The sequence below is a fragment of the Mytilus edulis genome, chromosome 4 (genome assembly GCF_963676685.1).
Source record: "Mytilus edulis chromosome 4, xbMytEdul2.2, whole genome shotgun sequence".
Taxonomy (NCBI): domain Eukaryota; kingdom Metazoa; phylum Mollusca; class Bivalvia; order Mytilida; family Mytilidae; genus Mytilus; species Mytilus edulis.
Window position 1 is genome coordinate 19,671,212 of NC_092347.1, and position 27,317 is coordinate 19,698,528.

The window sequence follows — 27,317 nt, forward strand, 5'->3', positions numbered from 1 at the left end:
AAACTGTTCGTATAAAGCTTTTCATTTCAGAAGGTATATGACCTGGTTTCTTCATATCTTTTATGCACATAACTTGTGTTACGAAGTTTTCATCTGTCATATGTCCATTCTCCTTGGCAGCATATGCATTGTTCAGTGACTGCTTTAAAAAAGTTTTTATGTCAAGTGAAATACTCTTGGGTTTCTCAATTGCAACGTCTGTAAAATGTTAGGCACGGTTCATCTGAGATTGGTCATTTCATGGGTCGAGAGAAAGGTTAAATATACGTGTTCAAGACCTATCTTAAATGCAATAAGCTATATTTCAACTTTTTTTAGGAATGATTATCAGGTGTACGTCTTATAGTTTTCATCTGACCTTGACCTCAACTTCATGTTTCATCAAACCATGTTTTGTCTGTGTTTGGTCTATTTCTCAGATATTATACTCATTTAGTTAATTATCTTTTGTGTATGAAATGATTCAAAGGGAACATATCTGTCTGGCAGGTTTCACATGACCTTGACCTCATATTGGATGTAGTTATTCAAAATCAGATTAATAAATTTTAATAAATGTCGACTAATCATCAAAATGAAAGATAAATTCATAAAATGACAACATAATACATGTGTATAGTATGTTATTTCATATAATGTATGCTGTTTAACAGATCTGATTCTTAGGAATTAAAAAGTTTATTGTATTAGAAGACGATCGCTAACTCCGTTCTGATTTTTGAACTTCGAAAATCAGTACTGCTATTCTTCTTATCTGTACCAGTATTAATGTGCTAGGACTTCTCGTAGTTTTTCCCAAAACACCGTGTTGCCATATTCATCATTCGGATACTCAATGTAAGACTGGTCTTGCACAAGCTCAAGAATATGTAGTGGTAGTTGCCCAGGTCGAATTTGTTCCAAGAAAATCATAAATAAAATATTCTCTTTATCTCTGGAATAAATACTTTCCATTCTTGCCATGTTGTATTCGAACATACACCAGTACGATTCTAGAAAATGACATGACATAACAATTATTACTTTACGACTAACATGAATAGATGACGTAATATTAGCCGCGATGTCGTTTCCTGGAACAAAGTCCCTTTTATGAATGCAAAGTTTGAGTCCTCCATCTCTTTCAAGTTGATGTAGAAGATTATTGTGGACAAAATCTGAGTCATGTTCGTCGTAGGAAATGAATGCATCGTATTTATATTCGCGAGTATCTGTGCTGGTTGGTGTTTTTATTGTTCCATGGTATTTACTTTTGATTATATAGTATAGATAACGTATTTTCCACCTGTATCTATATATCATACCCCAAAGAACTATTGAACCACAGAAGGCGATTAGTATAGCAATTCCTATGACAAGAGCAGTATATGATGAACAATCCTTTCTAAGCATATCATATATATGTTGAGCTTCCTTCAGGTTAAGTGTGGTTCTGTCTTTAAGCTGGCAGCTTGTTAAATGTAAGTTGTCAAGATATGGATGATATATTGAAACCCATTGAACGAAATGGACATTGTCACAAATGCATTGAAAATTATTCCCGCTTATATCAACTTTCAGTTCTTCATTCTGTTTAAATTTTTCTTGCAGCTGGTCACGAAAACTTTGAGAAAGAGATGACAGTCTGTTTTTTGAAATATCAAGGTACATCAAGTGATCCATATGACTTAAATCAAATGTGATATTTTCTAACATGTTATTACTTATAGTCAATTTTCGGAGCAATCTCTGCTGTTTGAAAAACATCCATGGAAGCTGTTGGATTCGATTTAAAGACAAGTCAATTTCTTCAAGTTTTTTAACGTCTCGTAGTATTTCGCCATCTACATCTTTTGGCAAAACAAAGCCAAGTAAGTTATTTTGAATGTAAAGGTATTTAAGATTTCGAAGTCCTATGAAAAAGTTCTTAGATATGTTGGAACAGAAATTATTCGATATATTTACGTATTCAAGGTTGTCTAAAGATTTCAGAGGTCCAGTCCAAGAAAAAAATATGTTTGAGCTAGCGTCAATATATTTCAGCTTATTGCTTGTTAAAAAAACAAGAGGAATTTCATATCGTAGATTACAACCTCTACAAATAAACGTAGTTAAATTTGGAGGAACCGATACGGGTATAAAAGCTGGATAAGTCTTATTTACTACCAACTGTGGATGCATGTAAAGTTGTGATAATATTTGGCTGTCTTTTGATCTTATACAGCTGTCTTCAACAAAATCACATGTTTCTGGTACTTCGGTTGGGTTATGTACTGCAAACAAATTTGATATATTTACAAACTGTCCCTGAACCTTTGTGATATCATCAATAAAGCCACCATAAAATATATAAGAAAATTCATTTTCTGCTGCAAACAAATTCCGCATCGTTTTAGGCAAGTGCAAAAGCGCTCCTGGTTCAATCAGTTGGATTCTATTGCCATCAATGTGTAAAGTTTCTAGTGTTGTATTTCTAAGATTCTGAACATTTGTAATAGTGATTTGTGTATTCAGTTCGAAATTTTGATGCACTCTGTTTATATTCAATGTTTTAATTGATGTATATGGCAGATCGTAGGTTATATTTTCGATACCTGTAAACTTTAAACATCGATTTACAGACACATCAAGATTGGTCAAATAGCTTAATTCACGAAATGTTCCTTTGTAAATATAATTGATAGAACATTTCGACACATTTATTGTTTCGATTTTTGGTAACAGTCGAAACACTTGCGCTGTTAAAGTTTTCACATTACATTCACCAGAAAAACCAGATACATCCAAGTTTCTGAGATTCGGCATTCTCCAAAACATTCTAGACATATTGTTCGGTTGTCGAAAGTCTAATTTGGCCGTAACAAGTGAAATTCCCGTTAAGTTCAAATCCAATGAGTCATAAGGGTTCCTTTTAAAGTTTAATTCTATCAAACTCTTGAAGACAGTCAAAGCATATTTATGTACAGCTATTATGTTGTTGTTATTTAGAAGTAGTCTTTTAAGACTCACTAGTCCTGAAAAGGATCTCTCCCGTAATTTAGAAATTATATTGTGGGATAGGTCTAATGATTCAAGTTGATCGTTGTGTTGAAATACATCGTCAGGAATTTCCGTGATCAAATTTCCATTGAAGTTTATTTCACTCAAATTCCTCGGTAATGGAGGAATTTCTGTAAGATTTTTACTGGAACAATCGATCTTTTCCGTTTTCTGTGTACATTTACATGGAGGATCTAATGGACATTTCTTGCCAGAAACAATTGAAATTATAGAACTTAAGACAAGCCATACAACTGTTAATGTTTTCATCCTGTCCATAGTATCTGTAAAATATTAACAATATTATAGAACAATAATTACAAATTTCTTCTGCTGCTGATGATCTTTAGAGAGGATAAGGCGTATCTGATTTTAAACATATATAGCGTCGTACATGGTATATAAGTCATGAAGATGGAGTATTACTTTTTTTAAAGTTTGACTGTCCCTCTGGTCAGTTTGGACTATAATGAGTAGACAAAAAAGTGATTTTTGAAATTGGGTCATCTTAGGTGTATAATGTTGAATAACAATGAAAAATATACTGAAAGAATTGTCATATACAGGAAAAGTTTCAAATGACTGCACAAGTGTAATAATAGAGTTGAATAGAAGGTCTTTTAAAATGAGAGATACATAAGTTTACTTTTTTTATTCCATATATGGTAAAACATTGTACTTCACTATTTTTGTTTTGTTATCGAAAGCAGTAGTTGTAACACGTTTCAATTTATATTTGAACTATTAATTATCACGGAATATGTAGATAAAGGCAACAGTAATACACCGCTATTTTATAGTCTTTGCTCAATTAAGCGAAAACAAATCAGAGTGACAGATTAAAACCGATCGATTTATACTAGCTACTAGCTGTTGCTTTTATTTTAAAGGAAATATATGAAAATATAATGAAATCTTTCTTTTGTTCACAGTATGATAGATAGTACACCATGCATAAACTCTTGAGCTCTAGGGGACAAATACAACATACAAAAAAGTTGTTTGTACTAAATTCGGGTGGTATTAACCCGTTTAACTGTATATGGAAGTGTTTGTTTTGTTTTGATTATAATCGTTGTTCTTAAAGTTTTGTTGAAATATTTGCTACTAATGTTGGTGGTGCTCGTGGAAAAAAAAATCATTCTTAAATTAAGTCAACATATATTTGTTAAAACTTTATTAGTGAATCGGTTAATTTTGTAGAATGGTTTGCTCTATAACATTAACATTGTTACTTTTATACGCGTCTTATAGGTAAAATTTAAAATAAAAATCGTTCTGGGTGTCTTATGGCGGCAGTGAAATTTTCTTGTTAAAACATTTCTTGAAAAAGTTAAATTAATTGGATTTATACAGCATTTATAATGATTTTGTTGGATGTTCTATCTTGACACAAGTTATGACAAAACGAAGAAGAAACAAGAAACTGAAGCGATCGACACCAGATAAAGGAAATAATTCATCAGAAAATTCTACCTCGGACAGTTCTTTGTTTACAAACAGTACAGTTAAAAGAAAGAGTGACCAAAACAAGGTAGTGTCTACTAAAAATACGTTGAGTACATTTAATAACAGTTCACCAACGAATAGTTACGATCAAATTAATACTATGAATCAAGGTTACAATCAATACACGCCAATTCAGTCCAGTACTCCAAATATGGCATACCCTTTTACGCCTGTACAACAGTTCCAGCAGTACCCACATCCTTTCACAAGCCCGCCTCCCCCTCCAACACCACAGCAGCTTCAAAATACGTGTGATATTGAGTTAATGCTTAAAACTTTATGTTGTAAAGTAGACAATATTGAAATCAAACTCAATAAATTGGATTCTATTGAACACAGATTGAATAATTTTGAACAGAAATTCAGCAATGTCGATACCGAAATAATTACATGTAAAGAAAGAATAAGTGTATTGGAACATAGTGCTGCATTTATGTCAGACATTAAAGATGAACACAAATCGATAATAGCTAAAATTCAAACTCTGACAAAAAGTTTTGAAGTATCAAAAACTACCAGTAATTCAGTGAAGGAGAGATTAGCAGGTGTTGAGGCGCAAAACTTGAGTAACAATCTTTTGTTTTTTGCAATTGAAGAAAAAATAGTAAATGTAGAAATGGAGACGAACGGGGCTCAGGGTAATGTAGATGAAGGTAATATCGGAGAAGGAAAGAAAAACATACAAGAAAACTGTTTAGACATAATTTTAGACTTCTGTGAACAAACATTGAAAATTGAAAATGCCAAAGCGAACCTTAAATTAGAAAAAGCGTACAGACTGGGTAAAAAAAAAGTCGGAGAAAGTAGACCTAGGCCAATAGTGGTAAAATTTTCTAAGTACAGTGACCGCGAGATGGTACGAAAGTCGTCAAAAAGACTAAAGGGGTCAGATTTCGGAATTAGTCCACAATATCCACAAGAAGTGTTAGCCAAACGAAAAAAGTTAATACCGGTAATGTTGGAAAAACGAAAAGAAAAGAAGACTGCGTACTTGGTTGGGGACAAGTTATTCGTTGAGGGAGTTTTATACGATGAATAGGAATTAGCGGGGGATGATACAAATATAAACAGAAAAGAAACCGTTAAATATTCATTGAAAGTATGTTCTTGGAACATCTCTAAAGGTTTGATAAGAAAATTAGCCGACGCCGAATTTCAACATGAAATTGCTGATTATGACATATTATGTTTTAACGAATGTTGGGTTAAATGTCCAAAAGAATTTGAGATAGCAGGTTACGAAAAAAATTATGTGCAAAGGAAGAAATGTAATGGAGGCGGTGTTATTGTTTTTCATAAAAAGTGGTTAAATTCGTATCTTGAGGTCTTAAAATGTTGTGCAGACAGTATGATATGGTTGAAAATAAGCAATAGTATAATGTCTGATTGTAAAGATTTATATTTATGTGCTATATATGTACCACCAGATAAAAATATATTTTACCGCAAATATGACTGTGACGTATTTGAAGTTTTACAGGAACATATAGAGCATTATGGTGCATTAGGTAACATTGCTATAATTGGTGACCTGAATGGACGAATTGGTAAAGCAAACGACTTTATAGGGCATGATCTGTTGAGTACTCAATTACAAAGTGATATAAGTGGTTTAATTGATTACACACCTGATTCACCTAGTGAACGAACTACGGAGGACATAAAGCCTGCTAACACTTTTGGTCGAAAGATTTTGGACTTGTGTAAATCGTCTGGGGTTAGAGTATGTAATGGACGGTTCGGGAAAAGCAGTGGTAAATTTACATTTCAAAATAAAAATGGTTGTAGCGTTATTGATTATGTGTTATTATCTCATGAATCTTTTTCTATAGTAAATAATTTTATGATTGGTAATTTTAATACATTTTCATGTCATGCTCCTGTAATTATTGATTTCAAACTGAAAGGATTATCATTGACTGATTTTTGTTCATGTAAAATTATAAAATATAATACCTATAACTGGAATGAAGAGTATAAAGATGATATAAAGAGAGACCTTTGTGCAAGTGCAGATAAAATAAGCGATCTTGTGAATAGTATGAATGAAACGGACAATATTGACGATATTGTGGCTGAAACGAACGACATTTTTTTAAACATTACAGAAAAATACACAAAAAGAGAAGTGATAAAAACTGTTAAGTGTGACTATTGTAACGGCAAAAAACGAAATTTAGGAGTAACTGGTTTTAACCGAGATAAGCCGTGGATAAATGACGAATGTAAAGAGTTATACCGGACTTACAAACGAGCATTATCACAGTTTAATTTATGTAGAAGTGAGGAAAATAGACTTTCCTCAAACATTTCAAAACAAAGGTTTAAGCGTATGGAAAATACTTTAAAAAGACGTTACAAAACCCAGAGAGGAGATATGTTTAGTTCGATGAGAAGAACCAACCCAAAATACTTTTACAGAAAATTTAGAAGGAAAAGAAAAACACTTAATAGTAATTTAACATTAGATGACTTTGTCACACATTTCAAGAATTTAGTATCGAAAGACAATATTATAGATGGTCAAGTAAATGATGAAAACTATGATGTGGTTTATTCAGAATTAGATCGCCCCTTTACAGAACAAGAAATAGACATATGTGTAAAGAAACTAAAACGTGAAAAAGCACCAGGATATGACAATATTTTAAATGAATTTATTAAAGAATGTAAAACTGTCCTTCTGCCGTTACTATGCAAGCTTTTTAATGTTATATTATGTACAGGATGGTTCCCAGAAGTATGGGTTACTAGTGTATTAGTACCACTATTCAAGAAGGGCTCGATGAATGATACGGGTAACTATAGAGGAATATCACTGGTTTCTCACGTTGGAAAATTATTCACATCGGTGATACATACTAGATTGATGAAATGGTGTAGAGAAAACAGTATTTTGACAGATGCGCAATTCGGTTTCATTCCAGGATATGGTACAAGGGACGCAATCTTTGCTCTTCATTCTGTTATAGCTAAATCTTTACGCAAAGGAAAACGGTTATATTGTTGCTTTGTTGATTATGTTAAAGCTTTTGATAGCGTTTCACATCTTATTTTATGGCAAAAAATGCTAAAGTGTGGAATAACTGGTAATCTATTGTGTTTAATTAAATCTATGTATTCTAAATTGAAAACATGTGTTAAGTTAGATGGTCAGTTTTCAGAATTTTTCAGTTGTAACGCAGGATTGATGCAAGGGGAGTCATTATCCCCTTTTTTATATTCGCTCTATGTAAATGATATAGAAATAGAATTAATCAAACAGGGTATTGAGCCATATGAAGTCAGAATGTTAAATTTATATTTGTTTATGTACGCAGACGATACAGTTCTTTTTAGTGAAAGTGTTATTGAGTTACAAAAAATGATAGATACTGTGAATGAGTGTTCAACACAGTATGGGTTACATATAAATCTAAGTAAGACAAAAATTGTTATTTTTCGTAATAGAGGTAAAATAAAAGATAACGAAAAATGGTATTTAAATGGTAAAGTAGTAGAAGTATGTAATGAATTTGTTTACCTGGGTTTATTGTTTAATTATAACGGTATATTTTCTTTAACACAAAAGACATTAACTGAACAGGGTAGAAAAGCTACTTTCAGCTTACTTAGCAAAACATATGATGAATTTTTTAATATAGAAACTTTACTATCTTTATTTGATACTTATGTTACAAGTATAATGAATTATGCCAGTGAAGTCTGGGGCTTTCATAAAGCCGAAGATATAGAAAAATTGCATTTGTATTATATGAAAAGAATTTTAAAAGTTAGAAAAGGAACTGTTAATAACATGGTATATTTTGAGTTAGGCAGAGTGCCCTTGTATGTAAATAGATATGTGAAAATGGTAACCTACTGGCTGAGATTGTTAGACACAGAGAACTGTATTTTAAAACATGTATATAATGATATGTACGAATCTAGTTGTGTGAAGCCAAATGACAAGCTAAATTGGTCTTGTAAAGTACGAGATTTATTATGTAAATATGGTTTTAGTGATGTTTGGTTTTCACAGAGAGTTAGAAACAGTCAATTATTTTTGAGTGAATTTAAACAAAGAGTTATAGATAATTATGTATCTGAAGGTTTATCATATTTTGAAAATTCGCCGAAATGTACTTTGTATCAGTATTTACACGATGGTCACACTATGCAATTTTACCTTAGTCGGCCATTAAACAGTTTGTATAGATCTTATATTACTAGATATAGAATTAATGCTCATGCACTATGTATAGAAACAGGTAGATACTATAGTATAGCCAGAAATGAACGTTTGTGTAGTATGTGTAATAAAAATGCTATTGAAGATGAATATCATTTTATTTTAGAATGTGATAAATATAACGACATCAGATGTAAATATATAAAGAGTTATTACTATGAGAGACCATCTACTTTTAAATTAGTACAACTGTTATCTGTAAGAAATGTCAAAGAGCTAAACAACCTTGGAAAATATTTATTTTTGGCAGAAAAAGCACGTAATGGTTAGTTATTCAAATGTTTATTTTTAGTTTAATATGTCTATATGTCATACTCCGCTTAATTCTTTAATTAATTTGTATAATTTGTGTATAAATGTTATATTATGCTGTATATTATCTATTGGATATTTATATTGTGTAAATCCAATAAGCTGTATTTGCTTACGGAAATAAAGTATTATTATTATGGCATAGAATTGACATATGTATATCATGTCATGCTTTATGCATATCCTAGCATCCATACTAACTGTATTTATAAACCTGGATTGGTCGTGTGGTCTACCGCACCGGATACAGTGCAGGCGATTTTGTGTCAAGATCTCTCAGTAGCATGGGTTCGAATCCCGGCGAGGGGAGAACAAAAACAAAAATATGCGAAAGCAAATTTACAGATCTAACATTGTTCGGTTGATGTTTAGACGAGTTGTATATACTAATACATAATGTACACAGCCAGGTATCACCATCATTGCTGGTGATCCGATGGATAAATCTGTTGTAGAGTTGTCACTGACTCAGACGTACTTATATATACATATATATTAAATGACTGAATAAATAGTCAACGATTAACCTCACAGGGCGATGGATCATGTAATATAATTCTGTACACTACAAAATATAATATATAACAAGTCAAAAAGGGTACAACATCACCATTAAATAACTATAAAATGAACAAATATTAGATATTTCGGATAACAGAAGGATATCTGTTATCCGAAATATCTAATATTTGTTCATATTACAGTTATTTAAATGTGATGTTGTACCCTTTTTGACTTGTTATATATTATATATATATAACTCGTCTAAACATCAACCTAACAATGTTAGATCTCTAAATATGCTTTCGCAAATTTTTGGTTCTTCCCTCGCCGGGATTCGAACCTATGCTACTGAGATATCGTGACACCAAACCGCCTGCACTGTAACCGGTGCGCTAGATCACACGACCACCTGGGCTTCATAAAAATTGAAGCTTTCGGTGGCCGGGTGTTACCTTTCCGCGTCAGTTTTAATCTAGCGTCGTACTACAGTACATGATATATAAGGCATGAAGATTTTATTTTTACAGATCAGCTAAATTATCTATAGTAAAGGATCCTACAAATTAATGAAGTATACAGTCACAGAAAATAATTATATTTATAAGTACGTCTGAGGCAGTGACAACTCTACAACAGATTTGTCCATCGGATCACCAGCATTGATGGTGATACATGGCTGTGTACATTATGTATATACAATTCGTCTAAACATCAACCCAACAATGTTAGATCTGTAAATTTGCTTTTGGTTCTTCTAGCCGGGATTCGAACCCATGCTACTGAGATATCGTGACATATATATATGTATATATATATATATACAACTCGTCTAAACATCAACCCAAAAATATATATACGTTGGCGGCGTCCACAAATATTCACTCTCTAATTAAAGCGTTTGAAATTTCAATAACTTTTTTAAACTATCCTGGATTTTTACTAAACTTAGACAGACGCTTGTTTATAATCTTAAGATAGTATTAAGAAACCCATTTTCTTAATAAAATCCTCTTATAACACTGACTTAGTATTTTTGCGAGTTAAAAATACATTCCCTCTGTTGTTCAAGTTTTTAGAATTTTAGGAACTATCCTGGATTTGTACCAAACTTGAAAAGAAGCTGCTTTAAGATAAAACGCTATCATCTAGAAGTAATTCGGTAAAAATGCATTTCCTGTTTTTTTCAGTATATTACTTTTGGATTTAGTTTTCTTCAAGTTAACATTGCTGACAGTCTGCAGTTAAAGTTTTTAAAACATTTATAAACCATCCAGGATGTTTACCAAACTTGGACTGAAGCTTCTTACAATTAAAAGATATTATCATTTTTATCATTTGTTCATTCAATAGATTTATTTTTCTAATCTTTTATAAATCTATAGATTTGGTTAAATGCTGTATTAAATTTTAACAAGCATTTTTTTTCAAACATTTCAAAGTTAACGTTTTATTTAATTAACTGTAAATCTATTATGTGCATTCCCGTAACACACTGAAAACATAGACAACAGCAAAATTAGACGAGTCACTGGGTTCCACGGCAACTTACGAATATTTGTTATTATTAGCTGGTTTTTGTATGAAGTACAGATCTGATGAGACCAGCTCTTCACAGTCACAACTTGTTGTTTGTTGTACTGCTTTGTCGCTGTTCCTTAGTTAAGGAGTCGTATTATTGCAGACATGTTTAATTTTACAATGTTCTTTATGTGTCTTACCTAATAGTTCTGTTTTAGTATAAGTAAGTACGATTTTTTTGTCGTGGTTGTGTCTTAAATAGCATATTGTCAGGTATAGATTGTCCTATTGTTGACAGCTATACGGTGACCTTCATTTCACATCCTTGTCCTTTGTCTTTGGTGAAAAGTAAGTTTTACAGATTTAGGGGAATGATAATTCTTATCTTCATTGACAAATATTGGCAACTTCTCGTCGAATGAAATTGTTTGATTCTACTTTTTAAGTTGCATCATGCAATTTTTCCGTATACTAATTATATATTAAGTAAATACGTATGAATAACCGGATAGGTGAAATTTCGTTGTATCGTAATCATTATATATTAAGAACAATAAGTGCACGCATTACAACCAAAATTCAATTATTCCGTAATAGCAAGTTGCACACCTGCTATTACATTATGGCTGTGTACATTATGTATATACAATTCGTCTAAACATCAACCCAACAATGTTAGATCTGTAAATTTGCTTTTGGTTCTTCTAGCCGGGATTCGAACCCATGCTACTGAGATATCGTGACATATATATATGTATGTATATATATACAACTCGTCTAAACATCAACCCAAAAATATATATACGTTGGCGGCGTCCACAAATATTCACTCTCTAATTAAAGAGTTTGAAATTTCAATAACTTTTTTAAACTATCCTGGATTTTTACTAAACTTAGACAGACGCTTGTTTATAATCTTAAGATAGTATTAAGAAACCCATTTTCTTAATAAAATCCTCTTATAACACTGACTTAGTATTTCTGCGAGTTAAAAATACATTCCCTCTGTTGTTCAAGTTTTTAGAATTTTAGGAACTATCCTGGATTTGTACCAAACTTGAAAAGAAGCGGCTTTAAGATAAAACGCTAGCATCTAGAAGTAATTCGGTAAAAATGCATTTCCTGTTTTTTCAGTATATTACTTTTGGATTTAGTTTTCTTCAAGTTAACATTGCTGACAGTCTGCAGTTAAAGTTTTTAAAACATTAATAAACCATCCAGGATGTTTACCAAACTTGGACTGAAGCTTCTTACAATTAAAAGATATTATCATTTTTATCATTTGTTCATTCAATAGATTTATTTTTCTAATCTTTTATAAATCTATAGATTTGGTTGAATGCTGTATTAAATTTTAACAAGCATTTTTTTTCAAACATTTCAAAGTTAACGTTTTATTTAATTAACTGTAAATCTATTATGTGCATTCCCGTAACACACTGAAAACATAGACACCAGCAAAATTAGACAAGTCACTGGGTTCCACGGCAACTTACGAATATTTGTTATTATTAGCTGGTTTTTGTATGAAGTACAGATCTGATGAGACCAGCTCTTCACAGTCACAACTTGTTGTTTGTTGTACTGCTTTGTCGCTGTTCCTTAGTTAAGGAGTCGTATTATTGCAGACATGTTTAATTTTACAATGTTCTTTATGTGTCTTACCTAATAGTTCTGTTTTAGTATAAGTAAGTACGATTTTTTTTGTCGTGGTTGTGTCTTAAATAGCATATTGTCAGGTATAGATTGTCCTATTGTTGACAGCTATACGGTGACCTTCATTTCACATCCTTGTCCTTTGTCTTTGGTGAAAAGTAAGTTTTACAGATTTAGGGGAATGATAATTCTTATCTTCATTGACAAATATTGGCAACTTCTCGTCGAATGAAATTGTTTGATTCTACTTTTTAAGTTGCATCATGCAATTTTTCCGTATACTAATTATATATTAAGTAAATACGTATGAATAACCGGATAGGTGAAATTTCGTTGTATCGTAATCATTATATATTAAGAACAATAAGTGCACGCATTACAACCAAAATTCAATTATTCCGTAATAGCAGGTTGCACACCTGCTATTACGGAATAATTTAATTTTGGTTGTAATGCGTCTTCTGATTGGCTGACGTTTTTTTGTTATGAGCCCATAGACATAATTTAGACATGTGACCGTGACGTCATCAACGTTTTTTCATGGATTTCTACGGTTTAAAATGGAATTTAGAATTAAATTATAAGAAATGACTGTAATATTTTTTCTGTCTATTCGAAATCACATAAAAAATGTGGTGCACACTGTTAAATAACCCGCTACGCGCGTTATTCAGTGTGCACCAAATTTTGTATGTGATTTCTTCATAGACAGAAAAAATATTACAGTCATTCCTTAAATAACATGTTGTTACACAAAGTTAAACAATGTAACTATGATTGCTTTTGCAACATAGTTTTCGATTTGAAGATCCCTATATCTTTTTTTCTTTCAAATTCTGTCCTTTTTAGCTTGTTCGCAGTACAACACAATGAAATATAATTGTGCTAACCCATGCAGTAATCTGGTAAACACACGCGTGTGTTATATGAAGCTTTGTTACGTAAAATTGTAGCATTTTGATTTGACGAGGAATTCTAAATACAATCAAAAGAAACAAGGAATATAATGTCTCACAAATGATGATAGCGATCATTTTGTGAATGTTCTCGAGGAACCTGATCATCATGAATTGAATCACTGTGAAACTATATGGGTATTGATTGACAGTGTTTTCCTTCTCGCTGCCCCAGTAAAACAAGGCTAGATCGAGGTGAATATTTGAAGAAAATAAATCAGCTTTGTCTCTGTTTAATACATGTATGTTTACAATGAAATAAAAAAAAGTGTCCAAAACATGAATACTTATGATTGATCTATTGATATTGATTTGTATTACCTAGATGCTAGATTATCACCGGACCACAAATATCTACATTTATATTTTTTTGTAAAACGATCATACTTTAGTTTCACTGTGATTTTTATTTAAATGATGTAGAACGCACACTGCCTCTTATCTATAAATGCCTGCATTTGGTCAATTCATCTGGTAATTTTTACATATATGAAATTTAAACATTTTTATCTCAATACAAATATATTTTAACCTATAATAGGTTGCATTTCTTTAAATATTGACAATGCAATTTCCCATAGGAACTCCTTTTACGGCTAAAACTGTACCACTTTCACTATGAAGTTTTGAAAAAAAATCTTATCCTAGAATTGAAAGTTCATATACACTACAATATTTTTCAAAGGTCAAAATATAGGACTGTGCGGTATATTTTCAACGTTTATATGCCCTGAACATTTCAGAGTTTAAACTAACACTAAACTATCCCTACCTCGAATGAAGAGTTACCACAGATTTCAATGTAAACAATATGCACATGTATATTTACTGGTAACATTCCGAAGTGATGTCTCTATGAGATGTAACACAGAGAGCATAACTGGGAACCAATATGTAAACAAAAATCAATTTTCTATGAATATTCTAAATCTCCCCAAAAGAGGCGTGGTTTGAGAAACAGCTGTATTTACAAAGTGCAACCTCCAAAGGCCCAGCAATAACGAATATATGAATATACATACAAAAATACAAAAGATAAACAATTAACCTAAAAACACTAGTGTCAGTTTAAATTTCTACAATAATTATGCATCTGATACAAGTTGCCAGCAAAACTGAAAAAGTAATAGACAATTAATTATATTGTTTTGAATGTGTTCTAAGTTGGATAGTATACGGAAATGCAAATAGTAAAATTTAATAAAATGAAAATTAAATTCGTTTCTTGAATTAACATATAAGTGTACTGAGACTCGACAAATCGAGTCGTCCTTTACTCTTATTGAAATGCTTGTTTGAGCATGTGATAGTTGTAAGTAGTAAAAGTTAACAGTCACTTTTACCTTGAAAACCAAACGGAGAGGATGTTAAAAATTTAGACCCGTCCTCTCCCACCCTTATGAATTGAACTTTGTTTGCTGCTGGTTTTATTCATTCTTCTTACAAAAATCCGTCATGGTAACATGCTTAATTGAACACAGTCACACAACCAGAGCGGAATTTACTTCATTGTATGCAGACTATGGATAGCTCAGCTGCTCATTCGGAAATATTTCTAAAATTGACCGCCCTTGAGTCCACCAACTTTCGTTCGCCAAGCTGTGATACAATGAATAATTCAATCGTCATCAAGATTTTATTGATTGGCAAATAGTTTGGTTGAGTACTGTTGTTGTAACAGTTGTTGTTGTTGTTTTTTGTTGTTTGAATGAATTTTTATTAAATGTTGCCACGACAGTTCAATTTTCAAAACAAATCACTGTTTATTCTTTGTTGTAGTGAAATTCAAACCAAGGCATCAATTTTGATATTTAGGAAATTCACATCAAGTGATTACTTTGATCAAATGATATATTCAGTAATATGAAATTATCAAAGATAGGTTATGCAAGTCTAGTGACTTTGGATTTTAGGATAAAATATGTTTAAGACATTAGATGGCAAAACAGTACGATGACATATTTTATGATCTTAGTGTATGCAAAAGAGAGGCGAAACATGCCAAAGAAATATTCAAACAGAAATGAGAATGTGGTAGCATTAAAACAACTCTCAATCCAAGTTACAATGTGTAAAGAGTAAACCATTATCGGTCCAAGTACTGCCTTCAACACGGAGAGTTGGCTCACATCGAACAGCAAGCTATAAAGGGCCCGAAAATGACTGTTATAAATCAATTCAAACATGAAAAACTAACGGTTGAAACGAGTAACACACACAAAACACATCAACAAACTAGGCCGTCCCGTCCTAAACGAGTTAAAGGATCTGCTTACCCTTCTGGAGCAACTGAAATCAACCCAAGTTTTGTAGGGTTCGTGTTGGTCAGAATTTAGTTTTCTATGTTGTGCTTTCTAAACTATTGTTATCTGGTGGTCATTTTCTTTTTTTTAGCCATGACGTTGTCAGTTGATTTTCGACTTACATGTATCAGTTTGAAGGTCTCTCTAGTATGAACATGAGTATATTTCGCCTCTTTTTAACTTTTGATCAAAATACTTTCCTATCATAAGTTTTATTTTGTGTGGTCGAAACATACAGTTTTAAAAGTAGTATATACAATACACAACGAACACCCAAACCAAACGGACTTCAAACTATCCAATTGTTTTTGTCGAGCCTGCAACTTTTGTTGCAGAAAGCTCGACATAGGGATAGTGATCCGGCGGCGGCGGCGGCGGCGGCGGTGTTAGCTCACTTCTTAAAAGCTTTATATTTCAGAAGGTGGAAGACCTGGATGCTTCATACTTTGTATATAGATGCTTCATGTTACGAAGTTTCCATCAGTCACATGTCCAATGTCCTTGACCTCATTTTCATGGTTCAGTGACCACTTGAAAAAAAAAGTTCAGATTTTTTGTAATGTTGAATTCTCTCTTATTATAAGTAATAGGATAACTATATTTCATATGTGCGTACCTTGCAAGGTCCTCATGTATGTCAGACAGTTTTCACTTGACCTCGACCTCATTTCATGGATCAGTGATCAAGGTTAAGTTTTGGTGGTCAAGTCCATATCTCAGATACTATAAGCAATAGGGCTAGTATATTCAGTGTATGGAAGGACTGTAAGGTGTACATGTTCAACTGGCAGGTGTCATCTGACCTTGACCTCATTTTCATGGTTCAGTGGTTATAGTTAAATTTTTGTGTTTTGGTCTGTTTTTCTCATACTATATGCAATAGGTCTACTATATTTGTTGTATGGAATGATTGTAAGGTGTACATGTCTAGCGGGCAGATGTCATGTGACCTTGACCTCATTTTCATGGTTCAGTGGTCAAAGTTAAGTTTTTGAGTTTTGGCTTTTTATCTAATACTGTATGCCATAGGTCAACTATATTTGGTGTATGGAAATATTTTATGATCTTTATGTCAGTCGCGCAGGTTTTATTTGACGGTGACCTCATTTTCACGGTTCATTGCACAGTGTTAAGTTTTTGTGTTTTGGTCTATTTTTCTTAAACTATAAGTAATGGGTCAACTATATATTTTGTATAGAAGCATTGTTAGCTGTACATGTCTGCCTGGCATGGTTCATCTGACCTTGACCTCATTTTCAAGGTTCATTGGTCTTTGTTTAGTAATTATCTTGGTTAATGTTAAGTTTATGAGACAGTTGTAATAAAACTAAGCTTTATACTTAGGACTATCAACATAATATCAATGATTAGTATAGAAGGCGAGACATTTCAGCGTGTGCACTCTTGTTTTTTCCTTTTCTAATAGCGATAAATCATGCATATTCCTACATCTTCATATGTCTATATATAATAAGAAATAAAATATTATTTAGCTATCAACAAATACAGATGCACTCACAATAGTTTAAATTCTTATAGTATATTTCAAAACGTACCGTCAAACACTAGAAAGGGAAAACCAAATAATCATTTGAAGTCAGTGGCAAGCAAAAATGACTGAGCATTTAATACCATAGTAGCTAGAATATCCTGTATGTCTTATATTGACATTGACATGCTACGTAGACCTTCGTAGCAAGCTCGCTTTAAACATGCGTCGATGTTAAATCATTCTGCTGAATGGTAATAGTCCCTTTTCTACTAGAACATTGTGCCAATCTTTGTTCAAATTTTATACGCTTGAATAAAAAATATAAATATCTGTATCATATGTCTTCATTTACTTATAGTCCAGTCAATATAGCATAAATTTGACCCTAACCTAAAAGTATTTGCAACAGAAGATTTTTCAGTTTTAATCTTTAGCATGGAGTTTTCTTCAAGTTAGATTTTATGGGACTTTTTTCTGTGTATATTTAGGGCTTTATGCTATAGATTAGAACTAAAACATTTTCTGTTGCAATTAGTTTGAGGTTAAATCTTAGTTTGACTGGACTATTAGATATATATATATATATATATATATAATACGTCATCTTAGATTCTCTAACGTTAAAAATGAATTGTTTGTGCTATCTTAATCTATGTAGCGACTAAGCTAACTTTATGTTCAGTAGTGAAAATCTGCAAAGTTCAACGAAGCAGCTACGAAATTGACCCCGCCTCTGGTCAGCTGTTGAAAAGGTGGTTCCATATAGATTCAAAAATATAAGAATAAATCGATTACAATCTTTTTCAGTCAAGATCCAGATTGAATTATCTAAGAAAAAAAGGTGTCCCAAATAATTCTGCAATACTGAGCGTGATAAAGAAATGTTCAAAAGATTTTAAAAAAAACCAACATTTCCGGAAATAGTGTCCTCAACAACTCAAAAAACAAATCTTGTTAATCAAATGCTATAAATAAGTTGTTAAAATCGTCTGCGTTATATAATCTCTTGTAACCCCTATGGAACGAGGTGGATAGAATGATATGGTTATATCCCTACGGCGCTCAGCAAAAAAAATCACTTTTTTTACTGTCTTGTTTAAATTTCCAATTTCCGTATAGCCTGAAAGCGTTATACACTTCTATATACATGGTATTGAATATAACAAATTCATTTTCATTCTGTATTAGCACGACAGAACTTCTTTAATTTTTTCCCAAAACACCGTGTTGCCATATTCTTCATTTGGATACTCAATATAAGACTGACCTTGTACAAGCTCAAGAATATGTAGTGGTAGCTGCGCAGGTCGGATTTGTTCCAGGAAAATCATAAATAGTCCGATTCTAGAAAGTGACATGACATAACAATGATTACTTTACGGCTGACATGAATAGATGACGTAATACTAGCCGCGATGTCGTTTTCTGGAATTAAGTTTCTTTTATGGATGCATATTGTCAGTCCTGCGTCCCTTGCACGTTGATTTAAAAGATTATTGTGGACAACATTTGAGTCATTTTCGTCGTAGGAAATGAATGCATCGTATTTATATTCGCGAGTATCGTTGTTGCTTCGTATTTGTATTGTTCCATTGTATTTACTTTTGGTTATATAGTATAGATAACGTATCTTCCACCTGTGTCTATATAACAAACCCCAAAGAACTATTGAACCAAAGAAAGCGATTAGTATAACAATTCCTATGATCAGAGCAGTATATGATGAACACTTATTTTTAGATTAAGCGTATATACATTGTGCTTCTCCCATGTTGTCCATAGTTCTATTTTTAAGATAGCAGTTTGTTGAATGTAAATTGACAAGCTGTGTATGATATGTTGAAACCCATTGAGCGAAGTCTACGTTGTCACAAGCACATCAACAATAATTTTCACTAATGTCAACTTTTAGTTTCCCATTCTGATGATTGCATTTTTCTTTCAGCTGGTTACAGAAACTCCGAAAAAGAGATGACTGTCTGTTTTTTGAAATATCAAGATATATCAAGTGATCCATATGACTTATATCAAAGGTGATATTATCTAACATATTGTTACTTATATTCAACGTGCGTAGTAATCTTTGTTGTTTGAAATACATACATGGAAGATGTTGGATTCTATTAAACGCTAAGTAAATAACCTCCAGCTTCTCAACAGTCCTTAGTATTGCACCATTTGTATCTTTTGGCAAGGCAAATCCAAGTAGATTATTTTGAACGTAAAGATATTTCAAATGTTAAGCTCTCAGAAAAAAATTATCTGATACGTTTGCACAAAAATTGTTCGACATATCTAAATACTCAAGAAAGTTAAACGATACGACTGATCCATTCATAAATTGATATATATTAGAGCTATCGTCAATATACTTTACTTTATTGCTTGAAATAATAACAAGAGGAATTTCATATCGCAAATTACAACCTCTGTAAATGAATTTTGTCATATTCGGCGGGACTGATATTGTTATGCTCTTCTGCAGGCGAATGCAAATATCGTTCGTACATTTTTTTTTGTAAAATGGTTTTTGCCCGTCGCATGATCGAATACACCTTTCTTCGACAAAATCACATGTTTCTGGTTTTTCGGTAGGATTATGTGCTGTAAACAAATTTGATAAATTTGCAAAGTGTATTGGAGTTTTGACAACATCCTTAATATAGCCTCCGTAAGAAAACTGATTGTCTGCCGCGTAAACGTTTCGCATTGTTTTTGGTAGATACAAAAGTGCACCGGGTTCAATTAGTTGGATTCTATTACCTTCAATGTATAAAGCTTATAGGGTTGTATTTTTGAGATTTTGAAATTGTTTAATTGTTACTTCCGTATTTAATACAAAAAGCTCGCTGAATTTTGTTGATGTTTAATGTTTTAATTGAAGTATAAGGCAGATTGTTGGTAATATTTTTCTAAGCCCGTAACTTCAGACAGCGATTTAACGACACATCTAGATGGATTAGATTGCTTAATTCGCGCGAAATGTCCCCTTATGAATATAATTAACAGAGCACGCCGACACACTGATTGTTTCAAGATTTGGTAAATGTTTGAACACATCTGCTGTTAACATTTTAACATTACAAATACCAGTCAAACCAGATACATCCATATTCCGGAGAGTAGGCATGCTCTAAAAATTTCTCGTCATATTGGTCGGTTGCCGAACGTCTAATGTGGCTGTTATAAGCGAAAGTCCCGTAAAGTTCAAACCAACGAGTCATAAGGGTTTATTTTGAAGTTAAGTTCAAGCAAGCTCTTCCATTAATATATCCCCCAGAACTAGAGATTAAAGAAACAACAGACACGGCTTCCTCCGCCTCATTTTTAGACTTATATCTCGAATTTGACTTACACAGTCATCTCAGTACCAGAATCTATGACAAACGAGACGATTTTAATTTTGAAATCATAAATTTCCCCCACCTTAGTAGCAATATACCAACTTCACCTGCATATGGGATATATATTTCCCAACTTATTCGATATTCAAGAGCTTGCAGCTCCTACTCAGACTTTGTAATACGTCATCAGTGTCTGAGTAGAAAGTTGATGAAACAGGGGTATGTCAAAGAACGTCTCGTTCTTTTTCTAAAAAAGTTCATCGGAAGGTACCAAGACATTGTTGATAAATATTCCGTATCAACTTCTCAAATAATACACGATGGTCTTGATGTATAGATTCTTCGTACTGATGTTGTTTATCATCTTAACAACGTGTTTTATAGTTCTTTCATTTGTCTTTGTTCTATTATTAATATTACTTTTACTGTTGAATGGTTTTATGTGATATCCGTTTCACGTGGCTCGGTACTTATACATCTCGTCAATGTGTTTGTATTGGCTTTCATTTTTTTGTGGTTTGTTTTGTATTTGCGACTTTTTGTATTTCTTTTGTTCTTATAACGTGACTATGTACTTTAAAAGATCCCGTCAGTATGATATTGTTCTATTATATGTCATTATGATATATTTCTATGATGTATTACAATATACGTTGAACCACAAACGTCAAAATCATTCAATCGCGTAGTGGAATTAACTATTTTTGGATTCTTATAAATTCTATATATAACTTTTGGACTAGTTTAAATCTCGGTCTATTTCTTAAATTTATTCTTACATACTTTTGATTTTTTAACCCTGTATGCTAACATTTCCATGAAAATTTTAAAATTGTTTGTACGCACATTGAACGACAAATTTATGTGACGTATAAAATTTTCTGACGTCAGACACTCAAATCAATAAATGTGTTCGTAGATAGTAGATGTTTTTGTGTTCTGTTAAATTGTTCCTTTTAAAATTGTTAAACGATGATGACTGATGTACCCATATTTTGACTATTATATTTATTGTGTCTGTTTATTTAACGCATCAATGTAAAAATATCGGAAATTGATGAGACTGTCATTAAAGTGAGAGGGTTAGCGCTATAGAACCAGGTTTAATCCACCATTTTCTACATTTTTAAATGCCTGTACCAAGTCAGGAATATGACAGTTTTTGTCCATTCGTTTTTGATGCGTTTTGTTATTTGATTTTGCCATGTGGTTGTGGACTTTCCCAATTGATCTTCCTCTAAGTTCAGTATTTTTGTGATTTTACTTTTCAATGCAGTCAAAGCGTAATCATGTACATATGATATAACATTGTTATTTATAAGTAGCCTCTTAATATTCAGTAGTCCATACAATGATCTTCGATGCAAATTAGAAATAAGGTTGTGTGATAAGTCTAACATTTCAAGTAAACCGTTGTTATAGAAAACGTCATACGGGACTTCTTTGATTGTATTTCCACTGAAGTTTATTTCAGTTAAATTCTATGATAATGCAGGAATTTCTGTCATATTCCTATTAGAACAATCCAATTTTTGTTTGAAGTGTGTACATTTACATAGTGGGTCATCTAGGTATAATTGGCCAGAAACCACTACCGTATAACTTTAAACAAATTGTAATGGTGTATATCTTTCCGGACCTTTCTGGAAAATAATAATGGTTGGATAACATGAAAATGAGCTGTAAATATCAGTAGATGCTTGAGTTTATGAGCAATCACATTGAAAACGTTTTTCTTTCTCTCATATGGATTTTAATCTTTTTTTATTCGGATAGCAAAAGAAATTTTTGACGACGGTGCAACTAAAAATAAGATAACAAAAATACCGAGCTCCGAAGGAATTCAAAATTGAAAGTCCCTAATCAAATGAAACAAATCAAACGAATGAATAACAACCCTCGCATTTCTTACTTGGTACGTGCATTTACTTATGTAGAAATGGTTGATTTTATAATTTATAGCTAACTTAATCTCTCAATTGTATGATAGTCGCATACAATTGCTTCTTATATAGACAACACTGTGTGAACTAAACAAATATACATAATAGGCAAGAATTTCAAAAACAGAGTACAGCAGTCAACATTGTGTTAATAAAACAAACAAATATATCAACAAAGATAAACTTAAAGTCATATAGACAAAGCACATTTGTAAAAAATGAAAGACAAGAATACAAATATTTACTATAGCACACCGTGCCAATGGTCAATTGAGTATTACCAAAATAGACTAAACAGTTAACGTAATAATTGACAAAGACAAATAAAAGAACACCATAACACGTAATTAAGATGATAAGCAACGTCAGTACCTAGAATCTATATTTCACGACCATCGTGTTTAACTTGAATTCATAACGCTGGTTCGTGAACTTTCTGCTAAGACGCTGGTGATGTTTTACAAAGTCTAAGTACCAGCAGCAAGCTTTTGAATACCGAATGAGTTGGTAAATGTATATTCCATATGCAGGTGACGTTGTTATATTGCTACTAAGGTGGGGGAATTGATAATTTCAAAATCAAACTCGTCACGTTTGTCATCGATTCTGGTACTGAGCTGATTTTTATTTATGTCAAATTTGAGGTATTAGTCTAAACATGAGGCAGACGAAGCCGTGTCAGTTGTTTCGTTAATTTCTAGTTCTGGAGTATATATTAAAGGGACACAGGCTACGAGATGAATAAAAAAGCTGATATCTTTTTTTTTGGCTCAATCAATAATGAAATAGTAATTAGCTTTTAGCAGCCAGTATAGTTCAATTTTGTCAAAATAAGCTAAAAAAACATTGATTATAAATTAATCACTTGCATGAGAATAATTCGACCTCATTGAATCCGTTGTCATGTGAACTTCAATTTGACCCCCAAATATATTTCAATTTGAAAATTATCTGACTTCTTTGACCTTTTTGTTTTTGACAAGTGTTTAAAGGAAATCCGACTCATATGAAAATAAGAAAAGGTCGGCAAGGAGAGGCTCACAGTTAGTTCCCATAAGAATGCCGACAATTTGTTGACATTGTCCAAATTCAACAATTATGTTGTCAATAAGAAACTCATTCATACTGATTACGTGTTCCTCTGTGTAGTTTACGTGTAGCATAGGTGTTTTTACACAACACTGAAATACCTGATTATTATGCTAAACAATGTATCTCTTATGAAGAAAGTAAATCCATAAAAACGATGTGGACGCTACTTTTAATAAAGTTTTTTTGTTCATTTTTTATGTTTCGAAAATCAATTATCTCCGCAAAAGGGTCAAACTTGCAGTATATCTTCACCCAGTACAAGTCTGTGATGTATATTTACACAGTTCTGGGTGCTTGATTCTTATTATAGTAACGTTTACCAATTAAATCTAATTAGATTGCTCACCAAATTTTGTTAATATAACGGAACTAAAAACAACTGTCGTAAAGGTGGAAGGTTTGATTAGCTATAGAATCAGTTTTCATCAACCATTTTCATTATAGAAAGCCTGTACAAAGTCACGAATATGGCAGTTTGTTTCCATTCATTCCGTTGATTTATATATACACATGGAAAAAAGTATTGCAACACCTTGATTTTTTAAAATTTGAAAAATCAGCCTCTTTTTTTGGATGGAATATAATAAAATATGTGTATAATATTATTGAAACATAGTTCATGATAACATTGGCATTGAAACGAACAAAAAATGTTTTAAAAAAAAATGATTTATATAACCACAATTTTAATAACAAAATGAAGTGGTTTTTTGTACAAAAAAACGCATTTTACAACTTTCACTGTAGTCGAACATTACAATGTCAGACATTTCAAAATTAATCTTCAGATGACTGTTCACATCATGGTTGATCGTTATACGCCAAAGAATTAGTACTTTGTGCGCAGCCTCCATTCAAACGGATAACCGCATCTTAACGTCTTCTGATTCCTGCCATAAATCGACTAATTTGTTGCTAAGGTAGCAGCAACCATTTCTGATGAAGGGAATTGTTTATTTCATGTTGTGTTTGAACTGGGGTGTCCTTTCGTTCACTTTCCGCCCAATAGTGTCCCATATAAGCTCAATATGGTTCAAAGCCGGGCTACGATCGGGCCAAGGAAGATGAACCAAATTCCATTTGAACATTGGATCTTCCTCTACGATGCGTATTTCCAACTTTGGCGAGCTCTGCACTACATTGGATACGGAAAACTGTAAGTCTGTTCGTTAGCAAAGGTCTCCGAAATGGTATTATCGCACGGTAACCAGTAGCGATGAGTTGATCTCGAACAGTTCTTGTTAAAAGGCTCTTGATTTTCTCTAGCAAATGGTATAGGGGGTCTTCATTATCTCGGAAGGTCTTTTACAGCGTTTATTGCCTGATTTTTATTCTCAAAACGACTATAGTGGAATGGTGATGACCAACAATGCGTGCAGTTGTTACAGCGACATTCCTGCTTCTCTTATGCTGATAATCTGCCATCTTGCTGCAGTTAAGAGTTGTCAAGGACCCATTATAAGGTGTCAATCACATAATTTTAAAAACTTGGTTATTTAAAGTGTTGAAAACAATGAGGATCAAAACATCTTTTTTCCTGTTTACGGGTACAGTAGCTGCATGTGCAGATAAAAACTTATCGAGTCGATATTTATTGATTAAACTCAGGTGATACTTAAATAATGTTTAACTAGTTCTATTTTACCAAATTATATCACAAAAAAATATTGAGTGTTTTTTTTAATTCAATTTCAATTTGGTGTTGCAATACTTTTTTCCAGGTGTATATTCGAGTGTTAGTTTTTTTCAAATTTTATTAACTATCCTTTTCGCTCATTATTTGATTTTACCGTGGCGATCGGTATTTTTGTTAATATTCTTTATTACTGTAATTTGACATAGACTTTCATAGTAGCGAATTCCAATATAATATTGTTATTTGATGTAGGTTGCTTAGCTTTACTGGTACTTTTATTCCAAAACAAATAAAGAATCCAATAATGAGATGGTTTAAAGACGAATTCAAAAACATGTTAAACTAAGATGATCTTTGGTGCATTTTGGCAATTTATTTTGTCCCCTTTGGGGATATGGTTCCTCTATCAATCAATGAAATAATACATCATGATTTTCAATTTTTGGGGGATTCAATCGTTCTTAAAAAAGTAAATTATTACTTGTATAACCTCATCAAAATACATATTATTTCATGTTTGTTGCGTTTAGACTAACAATCGTCATTCCAATGGGAACCAACAGTCCACCTTGTTGGACGTATTCCTTTGTTCATATGATGCTGACTTTATACAGGGCGAATAAAAAAAAAGTTAACAGTGTCCTTTAACTTTACTTACCGCTAAAAAGATGAAATCACTCACTAAATAATTCAAAATGTTGTAACTACTAGTATGTTGAACGCATTTACCCCATCGACATTGAGATAAATAAAAAACCAGATACTGTTACATCTGCCTCATATCTAGACTTATATCTAGAAATTGGCAATGATGGTCGGCTGAAAACAAAACCTTGAGACAAAAGAGATGATTTCAGCTTCCAAATTTTTAACTTTCCATTTGTAGCAACATTTTAGCAGCACCTGCATACAAAGTGTATATCTCCTAGTTGATTCAATACTCAAGGGCTTGTATTTACCTTTATGATTTCTTTGATAGAAGGCTGCTGCTCACAAGAAAAATATTAAGCCAAGTGTTCCAAGTGGTTACAATGTAATTTGAAATGATCCCTTCGTAAATTTTACAGACGCCATCATAAACTCATTATAGATACCAGGACTAAATTTTATATATACGCCAGACGCGCGTTTCGTCTACAAAAGACTCATCAGTGACGCTCGAATCCAAAAAAGATAAAAATGCCAAATAAAGTACGAAGTTGAAGAGCATTGAGATCCACAATTCCTAAAAGTTTTGCCAAATCCAGCTAAGGTAATCTATGCCTGAGGTAGAAAAACCTTAGTATTTCAAAAATTCTAAATTTTGTAAACAGTTAATTTATAAATATAACCATATCGATGATAATTCATGTCAGCACAAAAAGTGCTGAGTAGGTTCACCGTTATGGGATATTAGTTTCACGGATGAAAGCAGATATGTTCATCATGTCTTTTTTACAATCCCGTCCCCTTTTCTAAATGTGACCTACTGGATAAGACTTATTGTTACTTAAACTAACCAACACATTTGCAGAAATGAAACTTTTAGTGAAAGAGAAATAGATTTAGACTATGTTCAGCCTAAATGTAATTGCCTATGAATTTTCGTAAAAAAATGAGGATCAATGCGCTCCATATTATACTAGTTACAGATTTCCAGAACACCAAGGGTTAATTTTAGTAATACTTATCTTATGACGGGCAATCTTTTCTTAGAAGACTTTAAACATGTGTTGGAAATTGAAATGCTTAAAACATTTAGAAAGCTGTGAAAATTGCAAAATTTGGTTGAATAGATAGGGATTGGTGGTCTGACATCTTCTG

At 32.4% G+C, this 27,317-nt stretch overlaps 1 protein-coding gene and 1 pseudogene across 2 annotated transcripts; both read right to left on the reverse strand.

Annotated features, from left to right (window-relative positions):
• Positions 1-606: 606 nt before the first annotated feature.
• Positions 607-12,901, reverse strand: LOC139519164 (toll-like receptor 4). 2 transcript variants are annotated; one of them, XM_071311001.1, is made up of 2 exons: positions 12,758-12,901; positions 607-3,302 (listed from the first exon to the last, which is right to left on the reverse strand). In XM_071311001.1, the coding sequence occupies exon 2, from the start codon at positions 3,295-3,297 to the stop codon at positions 766-768; it is 2,532 nt and encodes an 843-aa protein (XP_071167102.1). In that variant the 5' UTR covers positions 3,298-3,302; positions 12,758-12,901; the 3' UTR covers positions 607-765. The 2 variants fall into 2 exon arrangements, with proteins under 2 accessions (XP_071167102.1, XP_071167101.1); XM_071311000.1 differs by lacking the exon at positions 12,758-12,901 and adding an exon at positions 11,293-11,317.
• A 5,782-nt stretch (positions 12,902-18,683) lies between these two features.
• On the reverse strand, positions 18,684-26,254 carry LOC139521284 (toll-like receptor 4; annotated as a pseudogene).
• Positions 26,255-27,317: the final 1,063 nt, after the last annotated feature.

Excerpts from the sequence above, each read along its gene's own strand:
- LOC139519164 (XM_071311001.1), bottom strand. The coding sequence starts at position 3,297 with ATGGACAGGATGAAAACATTAACAGTTGTATGGCTTGTCTTAAGTTCT.